At 32.4% G+C, this 22,028-nt stretch overlaps 1 protein-coding gene across 1 annotated transcript; it reads left to right on the top strand.

The window, feature by feature from the left end:
• Nucleotides 1-3,478: 3,478 nt before the first annotated feature.
• Nucleotides 3,479-16,102, top strand: LOC132751319 (uncharacterized). The gene is made up of 13 exons (XM_060741482.1): nt 3,479-3,660; nt 5,368-5,386; nt 6,574-6,597; nt 7,078-7,137; nt 7,978-8,052; nt 9,126-9,221; nt 10,434-10,502; nt 11,184-11,237; nt 11,458-11,535; nt 12,820-12,849; nt 13,569-13,589; nt 14,656-14,688; nt 15,742-16,102. The coding sequence occupies exons 1-13, from the start codon at nt 3,589-3,591 to the stop codon at nt 15,771-15,773; spliced, it is 663 nt and encodes a 220-aa protein (XP_060597465.1). The 5' UTR covers nt 3,479-3,588; the 3' UTR covers nt 15,774-16,102.
• Nucleotides 16,103-22,028: the final 5,926 nt, after the last annotated feature.

The following is a 22,028-nucleotide window of genomic DNA, read 5'->3' on the forward strand; positions in this document are numbered from 1 at the left end:
TTTGTAGCTATATGAATTTACTTATTTTAGGTGGACTTTTACAACAAATATTTGAAATAAACTTGTCAACAACTTCCAGTATTAAATTACTATTTGTTTACATGATTAGTTTCTTAACGTAGGTTAGACCGAAATACCGCATCCGTTCTGTGCATTCATACTATTAAGTTCGAGGTCCTGACAGAAAGGGCCGAGTCGTTTTAAATTTTTACATGCTATTACCAATGCTGATAATTGATCAGTAGGAGCTAGACTTGTCCATAAAAAATTTAGGAGGCTAATGGCTAATTGAAGATATTAATTGAGAAAAATAATAGAAACAAGTATCACGAAGTGAAAAATTCAAAATACTAAGGGATATGTGGTTTAATTGTTACTTTCTCGCACATTCTTATAACCCGGGCGAATTACGTGAGTGTGCGTAAATACGAAACTTCTTATCCGAAGTAAACGGGAAAAGTTGATGTTTTACGATTTCGAATGTTTAAAGTTGTGCTTAACTGCTTTTCTGTCGCATATTTGGACCAATGCCGCATATGAGTTAAAAGATATATATGCGTAGAACAGCTTTAAAATGATTAAATAATGGAACATGTACTTTAAAAAATATTTATGAAGGTCTTTTACCAAAACAATTTCAAACAGGTAGATAATTGGACATTATGGACCAAATTTTAGGACGCTATAATAACCTTCATTGACATTGAAACTAAATATAAACTGTAGTAGGTAAATAAATAATATTCGTACGATTGACGATTGACCTACTTTACCTCCGGTTTTCTTGTCATTGAATTTGACATCAATTTCCATTTCATTTAAATTCATTTAAAAAGATTTCAAAAAATAAAATGTATAGGTATGTGAATCGAAGCGTTAAAAAGATCTATTAGAACGGGCGGATCGATGTGTACCCTCAAATTATAGAGATGATTTTCTTTTTAAAACATTTCATGATATTTTAAAGTATGTAACGTTTTAATTACCCAAATATTATTATGGCAAAAAATATAGAATAATATATACTGAACGTTTAATGAATATGCACCTTTAATAGTCATTAAAATATGAATATTCCTTTATCATTTGATTATTTCCTATTTTTCCAAAGACTTTAAAACCACGTGACTTTACACTATCACCTGCATTAACATAATGTAAATAAATGAGCGGACAAATAAAACAGTAAAAATTATAATAATAATTTGTTTAATTTAGAGCTATTAAATCTAATTATACCTCTACCGGTTTCACAATATCGTCAGGAGGATAATGAAAATGGTTATATTGAAATAACTTTAAATTATGAGGCCCCTTTGTAAGACTTAGACTTATGTACATGACATTATTTAAGAAGACGCGTATATTTTTAATTTGTTATTGTTATACAAAGGTATTTTACCCTAACAACAGAAACTGGCTAACATATACCTATATATGAGCCGCGTCACGACAAAACCTACATAGCGCGTTTGCGACCAGCAGGGATTCAGACCTGCCTGCGCATCCGCGCAGTCTGATCAGGATCCATGCTGTTCGCTATCAGTTTCTGTACTTGTAATAGGGTTGGTAAGCGAACATCGTGGATCCTGATCAGACTGCGCGGATGCGCAGGCTGGTCTGGATCCATACTGGTCGCAAACCCATTATGTTGGTTTTGTCATGACGCGGCTCATATAGATATTGTCTTTAATTTGAACTACTTTTTTCTTAAGTACAGCAATCAATTTTAATTACTGTCACTGACTTATAAATAACCCATGTTTTCAATTTTGTTTTTGACATGACTGGACGCAATAAATCAACGTATGTAATAGCTCTAATAATTATCAGGTGACATCTTGAATACCTGATCCGTTAATATTTCACAATCTTAGGTAGTTGAAACCTACTTAAAAATCTTTAAAGGGGTCTGTAAGTTGACCTAACCCTATACAATTCCTCCCAAAGAATTATCAAATTCACTTCTTTACATGAATAATGACATCCTAAATTACTAAGAGTCTTTTATCCTAACTGCTATTGAATATTTACAATAGAAAATCGCGCTGATCGCGCTGATTGATATTCGGGAGCTTACTTGAAAGTTTATTGTTGTAAAGATATTTTTTCACCTAGAGGTTACGAACTGAAATAGAATATTATTGACACTACTTTACGTTTTAGTCAATGGTGAACCTCCCTGTATTGTCCTAATTTGGTTCACAAGCTAGTACAAGGCCTATCTTAATTATAATAAGTATTGGTTTGAGGTAAATGATTTATTGAGATATACTCTTTAAATAAAACCTTTTCATTCTTTTTTAAAAACTAATTATTCAGCTATATTTGAGATGAGTTATAAGTGTTATAAAGATTTAGGTAGACGAAAACCGCATAGATGAAGTTTATCAAAAAAAAAGATTGAGATGAAAGAAATGTGAAATTTGATTTCTCGATTAGTAATAGCAATTATAAATAACAGCACAGAAAGGAAAAAAATGACTATACTTGCAGCCGTATATTTGAAAACATATTACGTCAGAAGAGTTATCTATATCCATAGATTATTTTGTGATATCATTTGTAGTGTCACGTGACATTCACATGGCAGCCATCAGTCTATAGTATGCATCCAATAATTTCAGTATACAGAGCAGTGCTTCCATTAATTTCATTACTTTGGAAATCAGAGAATGCAAAACGTCTGATATTGGAAATCACACTGTAGTATAAGTAAAGACGGAAAACATTATATTTTGGAAGTCACAAAACAAAATCAAGAATACATGATTCCAAAACTTCCACTTTAGGAAGCGAGACGTCTAGGGTTCAAATCCCATTTAGGCAACTCATGTTTTTTTTGTTTTTTTTTTAAAGTTTTTAAGCCAAATAAACATTGATATGAATATCAGTGTTGCAATTAGCGTTATAGCTAATTTACTACAGTAATAACACTGGAAAACAGCATTGGTGGCACTATACAAAAACAAATTGGTTTATTATCTCACAACCTTCACATTTCTGAAATTCTGAGACCCAAACAAACCTAGCGCCTTTTGTGCTTTTATTGTAGTTTGTAGTCTTGATCACTTAGAATTCAAAAGAGCACAGTTCAACTGCATTGTTCCTGGGCAAGTTGTTAACCATTTTACTCCTCCTACTGCCTCTTTCGCAAGGAACTTGTATTACTTTATGCAAGAGCAGAAGTAGAGCGCGAATGACCGTAGAAATGTGGTTCCAGGGTCAAATACAACGAAAGTAACAGAGAGTTATTAGTTTTTATATTTGCTACTTTACCTACACCTTGAACACAATCATAAGTAATGCAATTTGTATCTATTTAAACTATAACTTAAACGTATTTAAGTGTTAGTCGATGTTACATGTACAAAAAATTAATTAGGTATATGCAAAAGCCTTAAGGATTAACGTATAATTTAAGCCATCGACAATCCGGACAATGAACATAACGTGCTGCCATAGACACCATCCATATTTTCTCCAAAAACATATTTATATAGGACTCCAATATCAGATTTGGATCACATTGATTTCATTTTCTTTGTGGGCACTTCGTTTCATAAAAAAAGATATTTCGACATCAAGATGCGTATTGTGTTGGCAGTTCTCGTACTTGCGCTTGTCGCAATTGCTGTTGCAAAACCATCGCAGTTTAATGTAAGTTTATTCTTCTTATTATTACATTTCATAATAGTTTCGATATAACGTTTGTGCCTGTTCTTTTCTGCTTTTTCTGCATGAAAGGATCTTTATGATTGTACTACAGAGGCACGATAACAATAACGATATTTTCATAAAATGTTTCATTTTTTTATGAAGACGTTTTGGTATTTTACATGACTTTTGTTATACAAAATTATAAATATGAAATATACAATTTTGTACTAGGTTGAAAGGAATTTAATTTCAAAGCTTGTGACATTATTTGGCATTAGCCAACCTTTAGTTTTAGTTTGTTGATGCAATTAACAACATACTGTACATGGTTGTGTGGTGATTATGAGTATTTATTAGAAATGTTTACTATCATAACTACCCGGATCGTAATTACGACGTCTATTTTTGGACGGGCTTTTAGTCATGTAAAGCTCTTTTACTTGCTGTTTGGTATGTTGAGAAATAAGTGAAGTTTTGTGTTTAAAATCTTAACTCTAGTGCGAGTTATTGCTATGAATGACTCTTTTTTAAAATTCAACAACTTATCTATGCCGCTATAATTTCTTCATTTCTCCTTTCAAAATTCCATTTCATTTAGATTCACTAATTAATTTTTCAATTAGCACACAGGCATTGTTTTTCTTGGGGACCATACGCCTCTTTTCTTGGAATGGCCCTAATGTGTCAAATTGACGGTTCCGTGATAACCTCCTAATATATTCATCACACGGATGTTACAAAATTCAAAATTTGACTTTTTCGCTTCTGTTAAAGCCGATGATATAGGGCGCGGGCGTTAGCTTGGACTTTCTAATACCGTCTGTGAACAGTCTCAATTAAACTTAGCCTGTATCACTTCAACTTTGCCATTTCGTGTGTTCTTTAGGGTTATCTATGAAATAAAGTGCTGAGACTTAAATTAAATATTCTTCTTCACCTTTTTTTTATTGAATCATAACAAAGAGAAAGATATAACGGAATGCGCATTATAGTGGTATATATTGTCAAAACATAAATGCATATTTAAAACCAATAAAGAAAAGAAAAGAATGCTGACCGAAAATGAATTTATTGAAACTATATCATGATAATTTTAAAGTGTGAGATTCTATAAGTAAACATCTATAAAAAAACCCTGCAAATGAATTCAATGGTGCTTTAAATTAATGTAAAATGGGATGATATAAACGGAGCAGAACGGTAAGGCGAAAAGAAAGGTGTATGTCAAGCATACGTCGTCAAAAATGACTTTATCCCCTATAATTACTGGCCACGATTTTTCCTCCAAATTATGCATTGTATTCTTCAGATCCTCTGATTGCAACCTATGTTTTGTTTTCTATCTTTCCTCTTTATATAATACAGTGTGCTTTTTATTTTATTCTAAAAATATATTTTTGCGATGTTAGGAAACTGAAAATTAGGCCAAGCAACATTAGAATCACGTGAAGGCACAAGTTTAATAGCTATAACTAGACACTATTTCAAGTTTAAAAACTTTTACTACTAAACTGCTTTTTATAAAATTAATAGATTAACAGAATTATCCCTTATCAAGGGTATATAATTCCAACAGCTCAAATTCTAATATAATCTATTTATATATCGAATTTATGTACCATTAACATTTTACTCTTATGGAATAATTAACAAAACCAGCGCCTTGACAAAACACATATAATGTTTTTTTTTGTGTTTATTTTTCAGCATAAAAAAGCGCTGAACAGTAAGTTATAACTTTATAAAATAGTTACCAAGATAGAATATAAAAAGTTAATATGTCCTTATAAGTAATTATGTCCTTTATAATAAGTTATATGTCCTTGTAATTTTTATAATATCATATGAGCCGCGTAACGACAAAACCAACATAATGGGTTTGCGACCAGCATGGATCAAAGCCAGCCTGCGCTTCCGTGCAGTCTGATCAGGATCCATGCTGTTCGCTATCAGTTTCTTGTTATACGGTTTGTCAGCAAACAGCATGGATCCTGATCAGACTGCGCGGATGCGCAGGCTGGTCTGGATCCATGCTGGTTGCAAACCCACAATGTCGGTTTTGTCATGACACGGCTCATATATTTTATTAGGATACGTTGGGGAGATTTTCATCACATCAATGGAACATTCACAAGCAGTATTCACGTGACAATTCCACATAAGTTTGATCAGTTAGTGGTGGCTTTACTACAAAACGTACCTCAATATAAGGTCTTTGTAACAGAGCATTTTTTCTTGTTACATGTATTTGTGTGGTCAGACAATGAAGATGGTACAAAAATGCTCGTCATGGACATCGCAATTTGTACAATAATTCGTTCATTTTTTTGTCGTGTACATTTGAGAAAAGTAAACCGATATATAACATCATAAAATGTATTTGATCTTTAAGTGCTCTATCCCCGCTCTCTTCTTTAAACACATTAAGAATACAAATATTGCAGTATAATTTTATACAAAATAAAAATTGACTTATTGTCAAGTCTAAACACACAAACATCGATACCATGAACCAAATTAAACATAAAACAATCGTATGTTTTCGAGTTAAGCACAAATAAATAATATAGTAGTTGATTTTCGGCCACTGTCGTCAGAAAGTACTAGATAGATCTGTAAAACCTTAACACTAATTGGTTTAATTGTAACTAAGTTAGAAGTGGAGGCTAGAGCACTAAACTATATTTGATCTTTTTTGTTAACTTAGAGCATCGCTCCACTTACGCGATGATTTGTAATCAATGTGTTACAACGATATTCAGGGGAACGCCAAAATTATATCAATATATCCGGTTATCGTTATATCCGGGAGGCAACTTATTTCTTTATAAACGGTATATGATAATAACCGATATTGTTATAAGCGGAGTTTCCTGTACGTTTCCATAAAAAATATATTTCTCTACATTTTAGATCGAGCTCTTTCGGAACGGATAAGTAAGTAGCTTTTGTTAAAAAAAATTAAAATAGTACAATATTTAGTGGTGCTTAATAATGAATTGAATGCTTAAAAATTGGAAAACCGCAGCGTTCGTGAATGAGTTCTTTTTAACATTCACAATATCAGCACTAAACTCTGATTTGGTTGGGTTTCGAGTCAGGCCAATAACTGTATATGAAATTTTATATAAGGTGTATATTTAAATAAACATGTACATGTTTTCCAGTGGGATTCGAATTCACGCAGATTAGGGACCATTGGTTCGGGGTTATTTGCCGTTACCAATCTGCAGCGATGCACCTTCAAAAGAGAATATACTAACATTTAAACTCGAATGCGAAAACGCATAACAAATAAAACAATAGTCCACATTTCTTTTTTCTTATACACGAATGTTTTACATTAATTATAAAACAATTTCTATCCTTTTTATAAGCCATTATTGTTTTTGTATGTCAACCTTTTCTACATTTCAGATGCCCTGAGGACGGCCCATTCTAGACGACAGGCCAAATTCGGACTTAAGAGAACGAATGGTAAATATATTGAATTCTTTGAGATGTATTTAACTATATATAAAACTATCATAAGAGTTTTGAAAAAAATACAATAAAAATACGTGTATGAAACTTTTTAAATTATTTTTTAATGATGGATGCACAAAATCTTTGTCAAACGGCTACAACCCTATCTAACACTGCAGCATAGTACTTTGTTATGGAACACTTTATTCTGTTTTTTTTATACCATATCAACGTCTCTTTTATAATAGAGCATTTTATTTTACAAAATTTGCGAGAATCAACCAATAGATTATAGAAACATTTACCGTTTATATATTATCTTATAAAACGTGTTCATTACATATAGCTTTATACTATTTGAGCCGCGTCATGACAAATCCAACATAATGGGTTTGCGACCAGCATGGATCCAGACCAGCCTGCGCATCGGCGCAGTCTGATCATGATCCATGCTGTTTGCTTACAAACCCTATTACAAGTAGAGAAACTGATAGCGAACATCATGGATCCTGCGCGAATGCGCAGGCTGGTCTGGATCCATCCTGGTCGCAAACCTATTATGTTGGTTTTGTCGTGACACGACTCATTTCATTCTACTTTTTACTATCCAATTCTACTTTGATATTATTTAAATTAAGTAAAACTGAATTTAAACATGTTTGTTCGCGAACTTGAACAAGATGATCCGAAAGTTTTATCATTTTAATCAATCAATTTCATATTACATTGGTTTCTTTAATAAAGATGTGTCTAAAACTTAGACTACAAAATTGTAAAAAAAAATTACTCATAAATAGAACTTTGGTCACAATTTATTATACATCCTTTTCATGTTTTACACCTGAATTACAGGGGAGAAAAATGAGTTAGCTTCATTACTTAAAAGAATACTCGGTGCTGGCAAACTACAAAGTTGGAAACGATCAGGTAAGAGGGTTGACGTCTGTCGGCATAATTTTAAGTATTTCAAATTTTAAATAACATAATATGATGAATTATTGAAATGAATTAATAGTATAAAAGGTCAGTTAGAAAAGATAAACATGGCAAACATGTAAAAGGCTCATATGGCTCTCAGAATTGCTTAATTTGTGTTAGATTTTCTATTTTGTTTTTAGGTCCTGTTATAGTTTCCAAAAATTACTAATTGGCCAATTACGGAGCCATCTTTTGCACCTATGACCCTTGCCAGTGAGTACAATTATAGTGTTAAAGAAGTATTTTCGGAAGTCAAAATACTTCTTTGTTCACAGTGCGATACTTTTATGGCAAATTAATACACAGGCTTTAAATCCATTTTTTTTTAAATGCCATAAAACTATTTTTTTGTCTTTTCTAAAGAAGGAAAAAATTCTTTTCTGAGGCATAATGTACCTTTTCAGTTAATATTAAAATTTTACGGCGCATTTTAATTACAAAACACCAAATATTTCCTTTTAAATTTGGGACGTGTAATGAATATTGATAGAAATATAAGGAAATACCAGTAGCGGTGACCAACTATTACAGTAAATGAAAGTCACGTGATCACCCGACCTGTTATCATCATGAAAAGAGATGTGTTAGATGATTTTCTCTCTTAATTTTAGTTCACTCATTGCAGTTCTTTCCAGTTCTTTGGATAATAGACAAGCGCCATAAAACAGTAAATAAATCTGAAAAATGTTACGAGCATACTTACCAATTGCTAGACTCGAATGAACGAATACATTTAACAAATAATCAGCAGACGAGAATGGCTTCAGTGTCTCTGCAAGTCAGACTTCCTGATACATAACATTTTCTCTCTTAGACGATATTTTCGATTAAAATAAAGTGCAGTGTATTTTTACCAATTTTAAATGCACGTGCAATGTAAAAAATAAGCGGTTACTTTTGGCGCGGATTTCAATTTTAATACGGCCCTTTGAATATAAAAATACTAGCACTCTGATAGAGCGTGTCGGGCACAGATTGTTGAATCTAATATAAAGTTCTAAAATTTCCTTTCTTTACTTTAGGAGATTCAGATAATTCTGGTTCATCGGGAGAAGATGACTGCTACAGCTCATGCAATGAATTATTCCCTGATGAAGAGGAGACATCACCCGACTACGGTTCGTAAATATTACATGCATATTGTCTTTCTGAAACATAGAGGATATTGAATGAGTGTAAGTTCAATGCACGAGTTGAATAAAATTATATAATGCGAGCTTCTGGCATGCATAATATTATTTTATTCAACGAGTTCAATAACTTACACGAATTCAATATTCTATTTATGTCATACCCAAATAAAGACCGATTAAATTAAATAAAAGTCGTTTTTCATTGACGCGCCTAAAGTATAACGCTAACATTTAGCGCGTCTTGACACTATGGTAATGACGTCACGTCAAAATATATGCACGGCCGTGCAATATCATTTTTACGGAGTCGCAAAATTGGCACAGGTGTGTGATATTTAAAATATTTATCATTATTCGTCAAACATACATATAACAGATAGTAGGAAAAAGAGGAAATTTGTTTAGTTCAGTGTAAGATCGGATAATATTTCTTCGAGTGATCAAAAAAAAAGTATATTTCACGAGTGGCGCATATAAGTAAGAAAATAGTACACTTCTTAAGATATTACGGCAAGCAGTTTGCCATCGATAAACATTTCCTTTCCTTTTTAAGCCAGACTCACATTATCTTACAGAATACTTGCAATAATTTTTATATAGACATATAAGCTGAATGAAAAAAACAACTCTTTTATAGATTCGATTCCTTTTAAATGTTTCTGTGGCCATTTTAAGATCATGCAAAGTATAGGTAAATACAATGAAAGTGTTTTCATTCTAAATATATTTTCTAAAGTGTAGAAAGAGCATTAACATCAAATCTTATAGCCGGCAAAAACCTAATTTTCATATTCAAATTCAAATATTAGTAACATGATGCAACATAATTACAATAGAAGGATCGCGCACTTGCAAGTTGCTCCGAATTTTTCGTCGACCCAAAATGCATGATAATTGTCGTTAATTGTTAATTTATATAATAAAACAAGTCAATATATATATATATATATATATATATATATATATATATATATATATATATATATATATATATATATATATATATATATATATATATATATATATATATATATATATATATATATATATATGTATATATATATATATATATATATATATATATATATATATATTTTTTCCTCATTATATTTCACTTCGTTTACGCAACTTTCTTTGTTATTGTTGATAAAACAGTCATCTATTTAAAACACTCAAATTATTGCTCCTTTTTAACAGGGCCTGTCTTGACATGTGCTGAACAGCAAGAGGATGCAGACATTCAGTTCTTTGAAGACATGTACGCAAGTAAGTTAAACAATATATTTGACATACTAATGTTATACAAATTCTATTGCTTTTTCCCGGTTTCAAACAAACGCTGCATATTCATAAACCGATTGGACCAGTGAACAGTTTCTGCACATGTTATAAAATAGAAACTTTGTTTGCCGTCATTTCTTATGTATGATTTTCATAACATTACGGCATATAGGCATATATCAGGGCTTTTGTAACCATTTTGTGGTGTCCGTGACTGAGTTAACATTTGTTAAGAGCGTTATCTTCTAACTACTTGCCCCTCACTGCTGTAGGTTCAAATCCCGCCAGGTATTTCTAATTTTGTGTAGGAGCTATACAGCTAATTTACGGAATATCGGCGGTTCTACTCAGCTGAGGTGCCCGTTCGTGGCTGAAATATTAATGCATGGATGGGCATCTGAGGTCTTTCTCAAACAGAAAGGCTAGAACGTTGCCCTATGACTTATACTGTCTTGGTTCGACCTAAACACCAGCAGAAAAGTGTTAATCTTCATTTTCCATATCAATGTAATTTTAAGAAACTATCAAAGGTAAATAAAGGTATTCAGGCTACATATATGTAAACGAAGGCAATACGGCCGTGGTCAAATCCATAACCAAACAGCCTGTTGTCATTCAACGACTTATTTGTAATAATTTGCACATTGTTATTCTTACATTTTCTAGAGTACGCTGGAGGGCAACTATTAACTTCTGACGAAAAAGATGCACTGGCTGAAGGTAGGATCATGCTCTAGATATGTATCATGCAATGTCTCTCATAAATAAAGTCCATTGATAATTGCAAGACTTATACACTTCGCTGTTTGAATAAAAAAAGGGATGACTAAAATGAGATGGTAAATCTAATTGACCATATACTAAAGTGGTTGAGCCTAACTAAAACTTTAAATTGATCTTTATGTACATGTGATATGATATTATATTTCTCTTATTGCAGCGGAAAATGCAGAACATGACATCGTAGGCTTTTTCTTGACTTATTTCATTCATGTAGCAGCCGGAGAGCGTTGGGATGGTAACTGTTACAATCTTTTTTTTAATAAAAAAAACATATGAGCCGCGTCATGACAAAACCAACATAGTGTGTTTGCGACCAGCATGGATCCAGACCAGCCTGCGCATCCGCGCAGTCTGATCAGGATCCATGCTGTTCGCTCACAAACCCTATAACATGTAGAGAAACTGATAGTTAACAGCATGGATCCTGATCATATTGCGCGGATGCGCAGACTGGTCTAATTCCATGCTGGTCGCAAACCCATTATGTTGGTTTTGTCGTGACGCGGATCATATAATTGTCAACATATTCATTGGTTCGTTTGAGTATTTTGTATATAATCCTATGTTTGTTGTCACTTTATATGTTATACTTTATTGAACGATTCTAGGACAATGTTATAAAAATGGTTTAAAGAAAATTTATAATTAAAGGATTGTTATAAGACGCACTTCTATAATATCTTTATACTTTTTCCTTGGACGAGCTTGTTTTATTTCCAACAATTGGACCGGATGCATGCTTAATTTTATCGCATGAATCCATTTATCATTAACAAAACCATTGCTATTTTATGGTCATTCTTTTATATGACATTTCATGTAGCTATACAAATGTTAACCTATGTAATTGATGTAAGATCGGTTGCGGTCTGATTATTAATATTAAGAGTGGTTTGTAACACATTACAACTCTTTAATATGACAACTTTACGTACATGTATATGACACTTGTTTTCATTGTAATTCGATCGTTTGTATCCAATTTTGACATCACATCAGGTGTTGATATATGAAATATTGACCACAAATCTATACAAATTGCCAACTTGACTTGGCAGAATGAAACTGACGGGGTAATTCTCGGAAATGACCTCTAAAAGAATATTGTGACATTATCGCCATGACAGTTTTTAGAATTAGTTACTTGTTTTATTTTGAACTTTTTTTTTCCAGTTCTACGATTAGAAGAAAATAAATGGCGGGAAATGATATTTATTTATGTAAAAGAAAAACTAATATGTTGAAAAAGAGAAACGGAGATCTTTGGGAACAGATATAAATTAGCTTCACTATGACTCGCCTTTCCCTGAGTTATTTTTAGCAAGTGCATCTAAGAACAGCAATAACAAATGTAGCGATTCAGCTATTGCTTTTAATGTCTTATGTTTCAATAGGTCATAATGTTACCTCTGCCTTTTTAGTTTAGATAAATCAAAGAAACATGATAGAAAGTCTTTTAATCGACAGATATCTCCTTAAATATATAATTGTCAAATAATATATATTCTTTTTATTTCAGCCAACGTGAATGAAGACGACATATCTGCTGGTAAGTGTTTTTTTCATTCATGTAAAATGCCTTTGTAAAAAGAAACCAAACTCAGTATAATAGTGTGTTCATTCAGGTAAATTACCTATTAAGAAGCTTTATGTGAAATAAATAAGAAAATATAAAAAAAACGAACAACAACATAATATACAAATAATCATACATGATTTATGCTTCTTAAGCTCGCACTCTGATCAAAACTGAATCCTTTGACATAAGCTCGATCCAGTTATATTTGAGAACCATTGTAAGAGACAGTCCACCTTTTAACTGTTTTGTAACAGCACAATTGTCATCAATAGGCCCCCTAAGAAGAAATGTAGATACATTTACTTCTTTTGATAGCACTAAGTTCGATTATTTGTCCAATTTTAAAGCACAAAAAGTTGCGATTAACTTTTTTAATCATTTTTCTCCATGAAAATGATATTTCTGATTCCTATAAATGTTATTAAAAAGCTGTAGGCTACATAAAAATATGAATACACATTTGAAGTCAAGTCTAGTCTATCGATAATCTAAACATGTTTCAACATGTTATATGTGTCTTTAATGCATGTTTGATTCCTTTTGACATAAAACACATCTATCAATACGCCATGTTTTCCTACCGCAGTACACCATTGCCCGAAGCAACACCAGTCTTTGTTTTTGTAAATGATTATATAAAGGTAAAAAGTTGTAGAAATCTTACCGTTCTTTCTCTTGTATAATTGCAGAAGACGGCCAGGCATTGGATGGTAAGTATTCTGTGATAGATAACATTGTTAAAACAATGCAATATTTGAAGATGCCATCCAAACATCATCAACAAATTTTCTTGCATATTAGACTGACACTACCGTTAGTTTAACCAATGCCGGAAATTGCATCTGCTTATACGAAGACGTCAATTTAACTTTTTTGAAATGAACCGCGTTAAAGTGACGTCATTTCGGCTCATTTTAAATGAAAACTTGTGCCTAAGATGACGTCATTTCGCTGTTATGAATAAAGATGTAAATTCATACTGCTTTTTTAAAGAAATGGTAACGGATTAAAGAACATTTATTTCAATGAAAAAAATCTTATTGAGGGAAACCATTTTGAATGTGATAGAATATGGCAGACTATGCAAGAAAAGATATCTCACATATGTTTGCTGTTCAGATCGAAATATCCGTCCCTCGGGTACCCGCCCATGGGCGGTATTCGGCAAACCTCGTTACCACCTAATGAGCGGAGAACCCTCGGGACTGATATTCTGATCCGAACCGTAACTTATAACAGATATTTTCAGTCTTGCATTGAAAATTACAACAGTGCTAATACGTCGTGACTTTCTGTGATCTTCTGAAAACAAAAACATGAAACGATCAAGTTAATAATTTCTGTCAAAACTATTTTAAAAAATTATTTGAACTGATGAGATACCGAACAGGCCGCTGATTTAGTAACTTACCTTTGCAGAGAATATTTCTTGGGGAAAATCAGTATTTTTGTGAGAACATAATTTCGCGTTTACTCGAACTGGCAGACATTAATTTGGCTCTCTTTGAACTTTCTTTAGGAATTCTTATTTTCTCTATTTAACTCCCAGAAGCAATCTTCGTCTAGATTCAGTTGGGCTCTGCATTCTCTGCATTCTTAAGAAATAAGTTTTTGAAAGTAAAGATACGTTACTTTCGTTTTGCGTAATATAAAACAAAGCATCTCTACAAATAAAGCGTTTGTAAATGTAAAAAAATAGAGCAGTTAAGGTTATATATTTACAATTATCGTATAAAAACATTATAATGTAATTTGATTTATTACATTTTTTTACAGAGCGTGCATGTATCTTCGGTCAAAACAAGGAAAGTAAGACTTTGTTTTTTAATTTTAATTTGAGTTTTGCCATTTTATATATGTGCAATTGATTGTATGAGATGTCATTCTGTTTTAACAAACGAATGCACCGACACACCTTGAGGGTGCGATGGTATTGGGCTAAGTTTCTCACTCCGATCACGTGAGCCCACCATCTAAACTCTCTCACCCAGAACGCACAGTCCAGCTCACCGCATCGTTTCTAAAGAGTCTGTCACTACGCAGCTCTTACAGTGATACGTATGCATTCAATTTGCAAGCGATACTGATTTACTTCTGTTCATACAGAGGCGAGAGTATAAAAGCTTGCTGCTAATGTTGTGCAGCGACTGATCGTGAGGTGATTCCACTCACCAAGCGAAATGATGAATTCCTGACGCCGCTCGCGGTAAATCGTAGTACCCGTCACCCCGATCACACTCCAACGCTCAACTTTTTGAGCAACCGGACGGCTGCAAGAACACTGTTGTTCTCTCACAAATGGTAATAACGACTGATGAACCGGATTGGTGATAAATTGGTCAACGGAGAGTCAGAGATAAAACGTTAAAAAAGTTGCAAAACGTAACCAATGCCTATTTCAAGGTGACATAATGTTCACATTTTAAATTGTCAATTCGAGTTTAATTAATTATATTATACTTCAGACGATTAACTTTTATAATGGTCATTGTCCAAAAACTAATAATGAAAAATAGTAAGGATAATATAAAATTAAATAAAAACTGCCTTAAAATAAGACTGCCCAACCCTTTTTATTTATTAATTGAACATTACCGATACAGATATCTATAGAACTTTCCATGAGCCATGTATGTTAGTTTCTTTTGTGAAGCAAAATTAAAAACAGTTATAGCTAAAAATATATGTTTTTCTTTGAAGAATTTTACCTGTTCCTTCACCATTCACACCTAGATTGGCACTTTCATATCACTTGAAATTGTTTTGTCTCAGCTTACCATATATTTTAAAATAAAGCTGTTTTAGTTGAATTATTACATATATTTCAAATAAATGTTAAGATTTTGTTTTCTTTATTACCAGTTACTTTTTGGGCGCTTCTTTCGCAATTATAATAACATAGATAACAACTCGGTAACCTATGGAAACGGATAAACATTGACTTGTAAATGGACATCGCTAAATATACCACGAGAGAAAACTACGTTTAGAATCATACCATACTGCGACAATTCTTTATTGTTGGCAACATTAAAAAGAATGAATTTATCTCCATTTTATCAAACTGTACCAAAACGGAGAATCTCTGATGGACATTGAGCGTTGTAAAACCGACGGTTGAGATTTGTTTGTCAAAAAAAAATGTAAATCATGGTTATGCCACCAGGTCTTTGTACACAAAAAGTTTGCATTAATTATTGTAATATGGATTCCTAATGAAAAATAATTTAACAAGTATTGCATAAATGCGTATGGTTTTAAACATTCTTTTTCTAATTTCCAGTCTGAATTACTACTGTTCTGTACAATTGCATACACAATGTATTGTCATTAAATTCATATCTACGTTTGGCAAGTTCGCAGATTTTTTTAAAAAGAAGCGAGTAATTACATAGAAACCATTATTGTTTACATATATAATGTACATGTATAGTAAGTGATATTATATATTGATATTTCATATTTGATATAAAATCTAAAATAGATGTACACAATTAGATAATTTCGATACTAAAATATTTTTACGATATCATGGACAAACTGAACGTTGAATCATTTCTTTCCACAAATTTCATGTGTTTTATGTGTTACATGTCCCCTCTTGATTTCAATAGATCTTTCTCTTACTCTTGCAAACAGTGTTGTTGTATTTTATGAGTATACCAGCAGTTCTTCTGTTCCCATAACTAAATTGTATTTAATCCATCGCTATTATACCGTTGTGGATCAGATACACCACAAGCGAGGTTTTACATGTACGCACGAGTAAAATGGCTGCGTAGGAATGGTAAGCTGTGCACTGCATACCTTTAGAAGATCCGAATAAAGTGCTACCTAGACGAATGTCAGTTTAAATCTGAACAGGTGTTGAAATTAAAGGGGCAGCGTTACGGCACGAAAATTCCATTACATCCGAACGGGACGAGCACTCTTCAGTTACATCGTAATGTGCCCGGAATCCGACATCATGTGACTGTCAAATTTATATATAGACAGTGTTGCTTTAATGCCTTGAACATTAATTAATAATATCCCGATAAAACGATGTACAAACATTTAATAAGCAAATGACCAACGATGACATTCAAATTTGAGCATAAACGTAGCATTTAAGACATTAAAGGCATCAGACCCGTTACCTAATCTAACCGAAATAAAACAGCACATGTGTGACCTCGCTTTACTAGAAAAAGGCGGATATTGAAGTTTTTGAAACCAAAACTATGTTCGCTAAGCACTTTACAAATAATCTCAATAGAAAAATACAAAACTTTATGAAATAATTTTTTTAAAATAAACTCGTTTCATAGTTTCTAAAAGTACTGAAAAAAATCAGATGTTTTATGAAATTGCAATGCAACAGCTCTTGCTTTTACACCGATGCGTTTTGTCCAAATGCGAAATAGTTCCCCTTTAGTCACAGAAAACGTGTTTACGCATGATTCCACAGTATATTGCACTTAACTGTACTGCTCATCAATCCGAGTCTGCAAAAACAACAAAAAACAAACAAACAAAACAAAACAACAACAATAACAACAAACACACAAACACATACGTACTGTCAAGTCTTAAAAAAGTAAAAAGATTGCAGATTCCAATCGAAACTTTGGAACAAATTGAGCAAGAGACTGCACACGTTGCTGATTGAATCACTTGAATCACTTTCTTTGTTTTGTTACCATTGAAGCGTACTTTAATTAAGTTTGTGGTAATTTTAGAAAAAGAACACAAAACTGGTAACGATAATTTTTTTTATATTTAATGAAACAATATGTCTTTTGCAGCGCACACAATGGTGCTGTAAAAATTAGTAAAACCATATGAATGCACGAAGCATTTCCTTTGAAGAAAAAAAGCATTTTTTATAGGCATTAATTCACCGAGTTAATGCTTTTAAAATGTTGTCTTCAACTGACTGGGTATTCGTTTAAATGATTCTAGAGAAACTCATGTCAATAAAACGAGGTCCTCATGTTTCAGCGAACAGATGTTTTCATTGTAAAGATCATTTAACATGACCTTCGGTTAGTCTTAAATGTTATGCTAATAATTGCAGCCAGCGCTTATCCCTGCGTGATCGTAACAAGCGACTGAATGTGTTAAAAATACTTGAGTCTGTGCATCTCTTAGGTGAAGAACCCTGGTGTATCTTTAAGTTTGTAACACCATAGATTATTTAAAATCATCTTTCCTTTTATGACTCCATATTGCCTAAATTGTGTTGGTGCGTCGTTAAACCAAACCAAACCAAACAAAATAAACCCTATAATTAAAAAAGAAAAACAACAACAGATTAACGAAAGATTTGTTCATGTTTCATTACAGAAGAATTATACGCACAATGAGGAACTGGTAGGACGAAGATAAATTGTGATGAATTTTCCTGAATTCTATTAGAGGACAATATACCAGGCCCTGTATCAATATGCAAGATAATTAATAATTAAGATGAAGAATTTGTGTACTATATATTTTTATTCTAATACCCAATTGTTTCGTTTAATAAAGAAAGTAATTTGTAATTTTATCAAAAAATCTAATGGGTTTATCATTTGAAACAGTGGCCAAGAAGTGCATGGCTGTGTCGAGTGTGTCGCCTTTGCTTTTCCTGTTTCACACTAAAATTGTTCCCCGTTTCTGTACAGTTCCTTGCTGGGAAGCTCTCAAGTAGTCCTGTTTGACTGAATATTGTCATGCACGTCTTCGTTGTCAATCTCTGAACTCATATCTTGTTCTATATTCTTTAAAAAATAACTTGACACATTAAATTTATAAAATCTAATTGGGGTTTGTCTTGGTATCTCTGATTGATTGTTCTTATATTTTGTGAATCATGATTTAAGAGTACATGTAGCTGCATTTCGATGAAATGCAGTAAACATTTGAGGTCATATATTCAAAAAATCTGTGAGAATTATTATCTTCTTTTCTTTTAAATGTAGCTATTTCTACAATACACCACACCCGAGACAAAATATCTTTACTTTCTAACAAGATAAAATGACCTCCATTAGATAAAAACAGTATATAATTGAATTTTCACTTCAATGTAAGGTTTGCCATTTCAACAGTTTGATAAGATAAGGCACCTTATAGCATTTACCTTAACATATAGACACATTAAAAACGCATTGCTAAGCAAAATTCATTGCAAACATAAAGTGCAATATTGTAATAGCCGGCGGTAGTCAGAATTACCAAGAAGAGTTTTAAAGTTAACAATAGTTTTATTGTTTAAACAATTTATAAAAATTTATATTATACGAAGATGTGACAATATTTAAATAAATTATACATTAATAAATATATATAGTAAAATTGCAGACGATAATATTAACGAATTATTTCAATAGATTCTTATCCGATCTAGATCATACCAATGAACACACACTATTTAATACTAATAACGGACATAATGGACGGAATGGTTAGAACGGACTTACGTTATACATTAAGTATCTCTTTGACTTTCAAATATTGCCGGTCAAGAACCGTACGCAACTGAATTACTGTCGGCACGCCAGTTTTATTAGCTGGCAGGTCACCCGTGATCTAAAGCAACCAATGATTGGAGTCCAGAAAAAAGGGGTGTGACCCTTTTAAACCAAATAAATACTGTCCGCACGTTAGCCCAATGAAATCAAGAACGGTAAACGCAGGAATTACAAAACTACCGGTCATTTTCTGAGACTCCACCATGATATAATGACTTTAATCATTACCAGTAAGTTAATATGCATGTAAAACTTATAAAATACAATTCTTGGTAAAAAATAACAATCATTTTTGATATACAACACTATGACAAAAAGTGACTGATCTTCATATAATCAACAAAAAATAGGTTACTGAACGGCGGCTGAGTACAAGACGCTCGAAATGGAACTTAGCTATTCAAAAAGCAAAATTGTAAAATATAACAATAATTCATAATTTCAAGTGACTGTGAAGTGTTTCTGAGACGAAACAATATAAAGGGCATATTTCCTATTGGTTAAGTTCAGTCCTATAATGAGTAATTATCACATAAACGTAAAAATCGCAGAGTCACCAACTACAACAACAACAACAAAAAATGTCAGCCTCGATGAATTTGTGTAAATGTAAGGAGGAAATCATTAAATACATGAGATAAGTAACATAGTAAGTGATATTGTAGGGATATTTCTTAAAGACTCCAGAGATTAACAAAGGTAAATGCCTACATGATTTAACAATTTTATGAACTCTGCAACGAATTATACAAGCTAAGAAAAATGCAATCTGTGATTTCTTACACTCTCCCCCTACTAAAAAAAAAAACAAACTTCTCCGAAGTTTCAAATTTAACATATAACAGTTACATTTAACAAGTAACAAATGTTTATAATTTTAAAAACTATTCATCATCACTACAAATATCATCAGCTTTGAAAATCCTTTTAAATTTTCAAACTGTCCTTGTGCTAATAATAATAAGTAAATAGCCCCTTCCATCTTAACATTTAAAAGTATGGAAACACATCAGTCAATGCATTTATATTTTCAGATAAAATATATAAATTTTAAAATACAGCAACATCTTTCATGTATGTTACAACTTTTGAAAATAATGTTTGATTAGTCGCCAATTTTGCATGACAGTACCAATAAATGATTAAATTATAAAAATAGGCAACAATTTATGACACAACCCTGTACATTCAATGTACTCATAATACACAAAAAAAATTTTATTAGTTGCCATTTACCTGATTTTTTTTTTTCCAAAACTTAAGTTTTTATTAATCTTTAAATCAAGGATTAAATTCTGAGTGGTAACAGGTACCTTATCGCATATTTTTAACAGTTTGTCATATGACGTGTCCGCGTAACATACTACCACACTCTATCATTGACAAGCTACTTGTCAGTCTCAACTTTGTCACAAGACTTTTCTTGTCTGTTGCAATTTGCCTCAGTCTTTCATAACAAAGAAACGTGAGTTATGGGAAGTGTCACCCTTTTCAACATGAGAAGCTGTTCCAGGAAAGAACAAAAAAGTTAAAACAAATCATGGGTGTATGACCTTGACTTAGGTGTAACACCTCTCTGTTTCAGAATAGCAAAAACACTGAAACCAAACTGCAACAGTTTGTTGTCAGGAAAGACAGGTGTTCCAGTTCCTTGGGCTGGCCATTTAAATTTAACATCATCTTTAATGATAGTGATTACCTCATCTGCAGACCATTCCCTCTGTGCTAGGGGAAACACCGGCATGGCACCCATGCGCAACAACTTATTTGCGCGATAGCTCAGTGAAGTCTGAGATGTAGCTTTGGGAATTGTTGCAGAAATAGTATCTGCGGAACTTAAAACTCCACAGGATTTTGCTGTTGCAAGTACAGGTGGTGGCAATGGAGCCTTTGGTATAGCACTTAGAACTTTGGCAGTAGTACTTCACCTGAATGTGATTTTATACAATGAATTTTTAAGTCATACACTCTTTTGAAGTGAACTTCCTTATGCACACAAAAAGGACAAATAACTGCGAACGTAGAATGTTCTTTTCCAAGGTGAGACTTGAGAAGTCTCCTTGTTTCAAATGTGGCTGCGCATAGTCGACAAGTCTTCATGCTGAAATATTTAAACACTGTCTTAGTTTCTAATATATAGCAATTTCTGTTTGATTAATTAAGCTGATATTTTATGCCTTACATATGAAATTGCTATAAAATGTATGTTATTGAAAATTTCTTTATAACACTTCAATATATTGTCAGTTAAAAATTCTTTCAATGGTAATTAATTGAGTTGTGTCCACATGGTTTGTTTAATGAATTTTATTCGCAATAACAGTTTCAGGATTATTCACATTTACACCTAGTTTTGCGTACTTTTTGCAAAAGCTATAATATTATGTATCGCAAAGTACATGTTAACAATTTAACCAGTCTTAACTTTTACTTGATGCGCACTACATATGCCATCAACTATTTTTCTCGTATTCAATTAATAAACTGGTGCGTCCAGAGAACCGCCACCATAACAGGTTATAAAGTACTTCATTCCCAAGACTCTTTTGCGATATAAACATTTAAACTTGTATCATAGTATACAACAGAATTTTCCAATTTTATAGTCCTAAAAGCATTATTGTAAATTGTCACTTTAACACTTTACCATTA

This window comes from Ruditapes philippinarum, unplaced genomic scaffold (genome assembly GCF_026571515.1).
Source record: "Ruditapes philippinarum isolate M1 unplaced genomic scaffold, ASM2657151v2 ctg3497_1_1_1_1, whole genome shotgun sequence".
NCBI classification, from domain to species: Eukaryota; Metazoa; Mollusca; class Bivalvia; order Venerida; family Veneridae; genus Ruditapes; species Ruditapes philippinarum.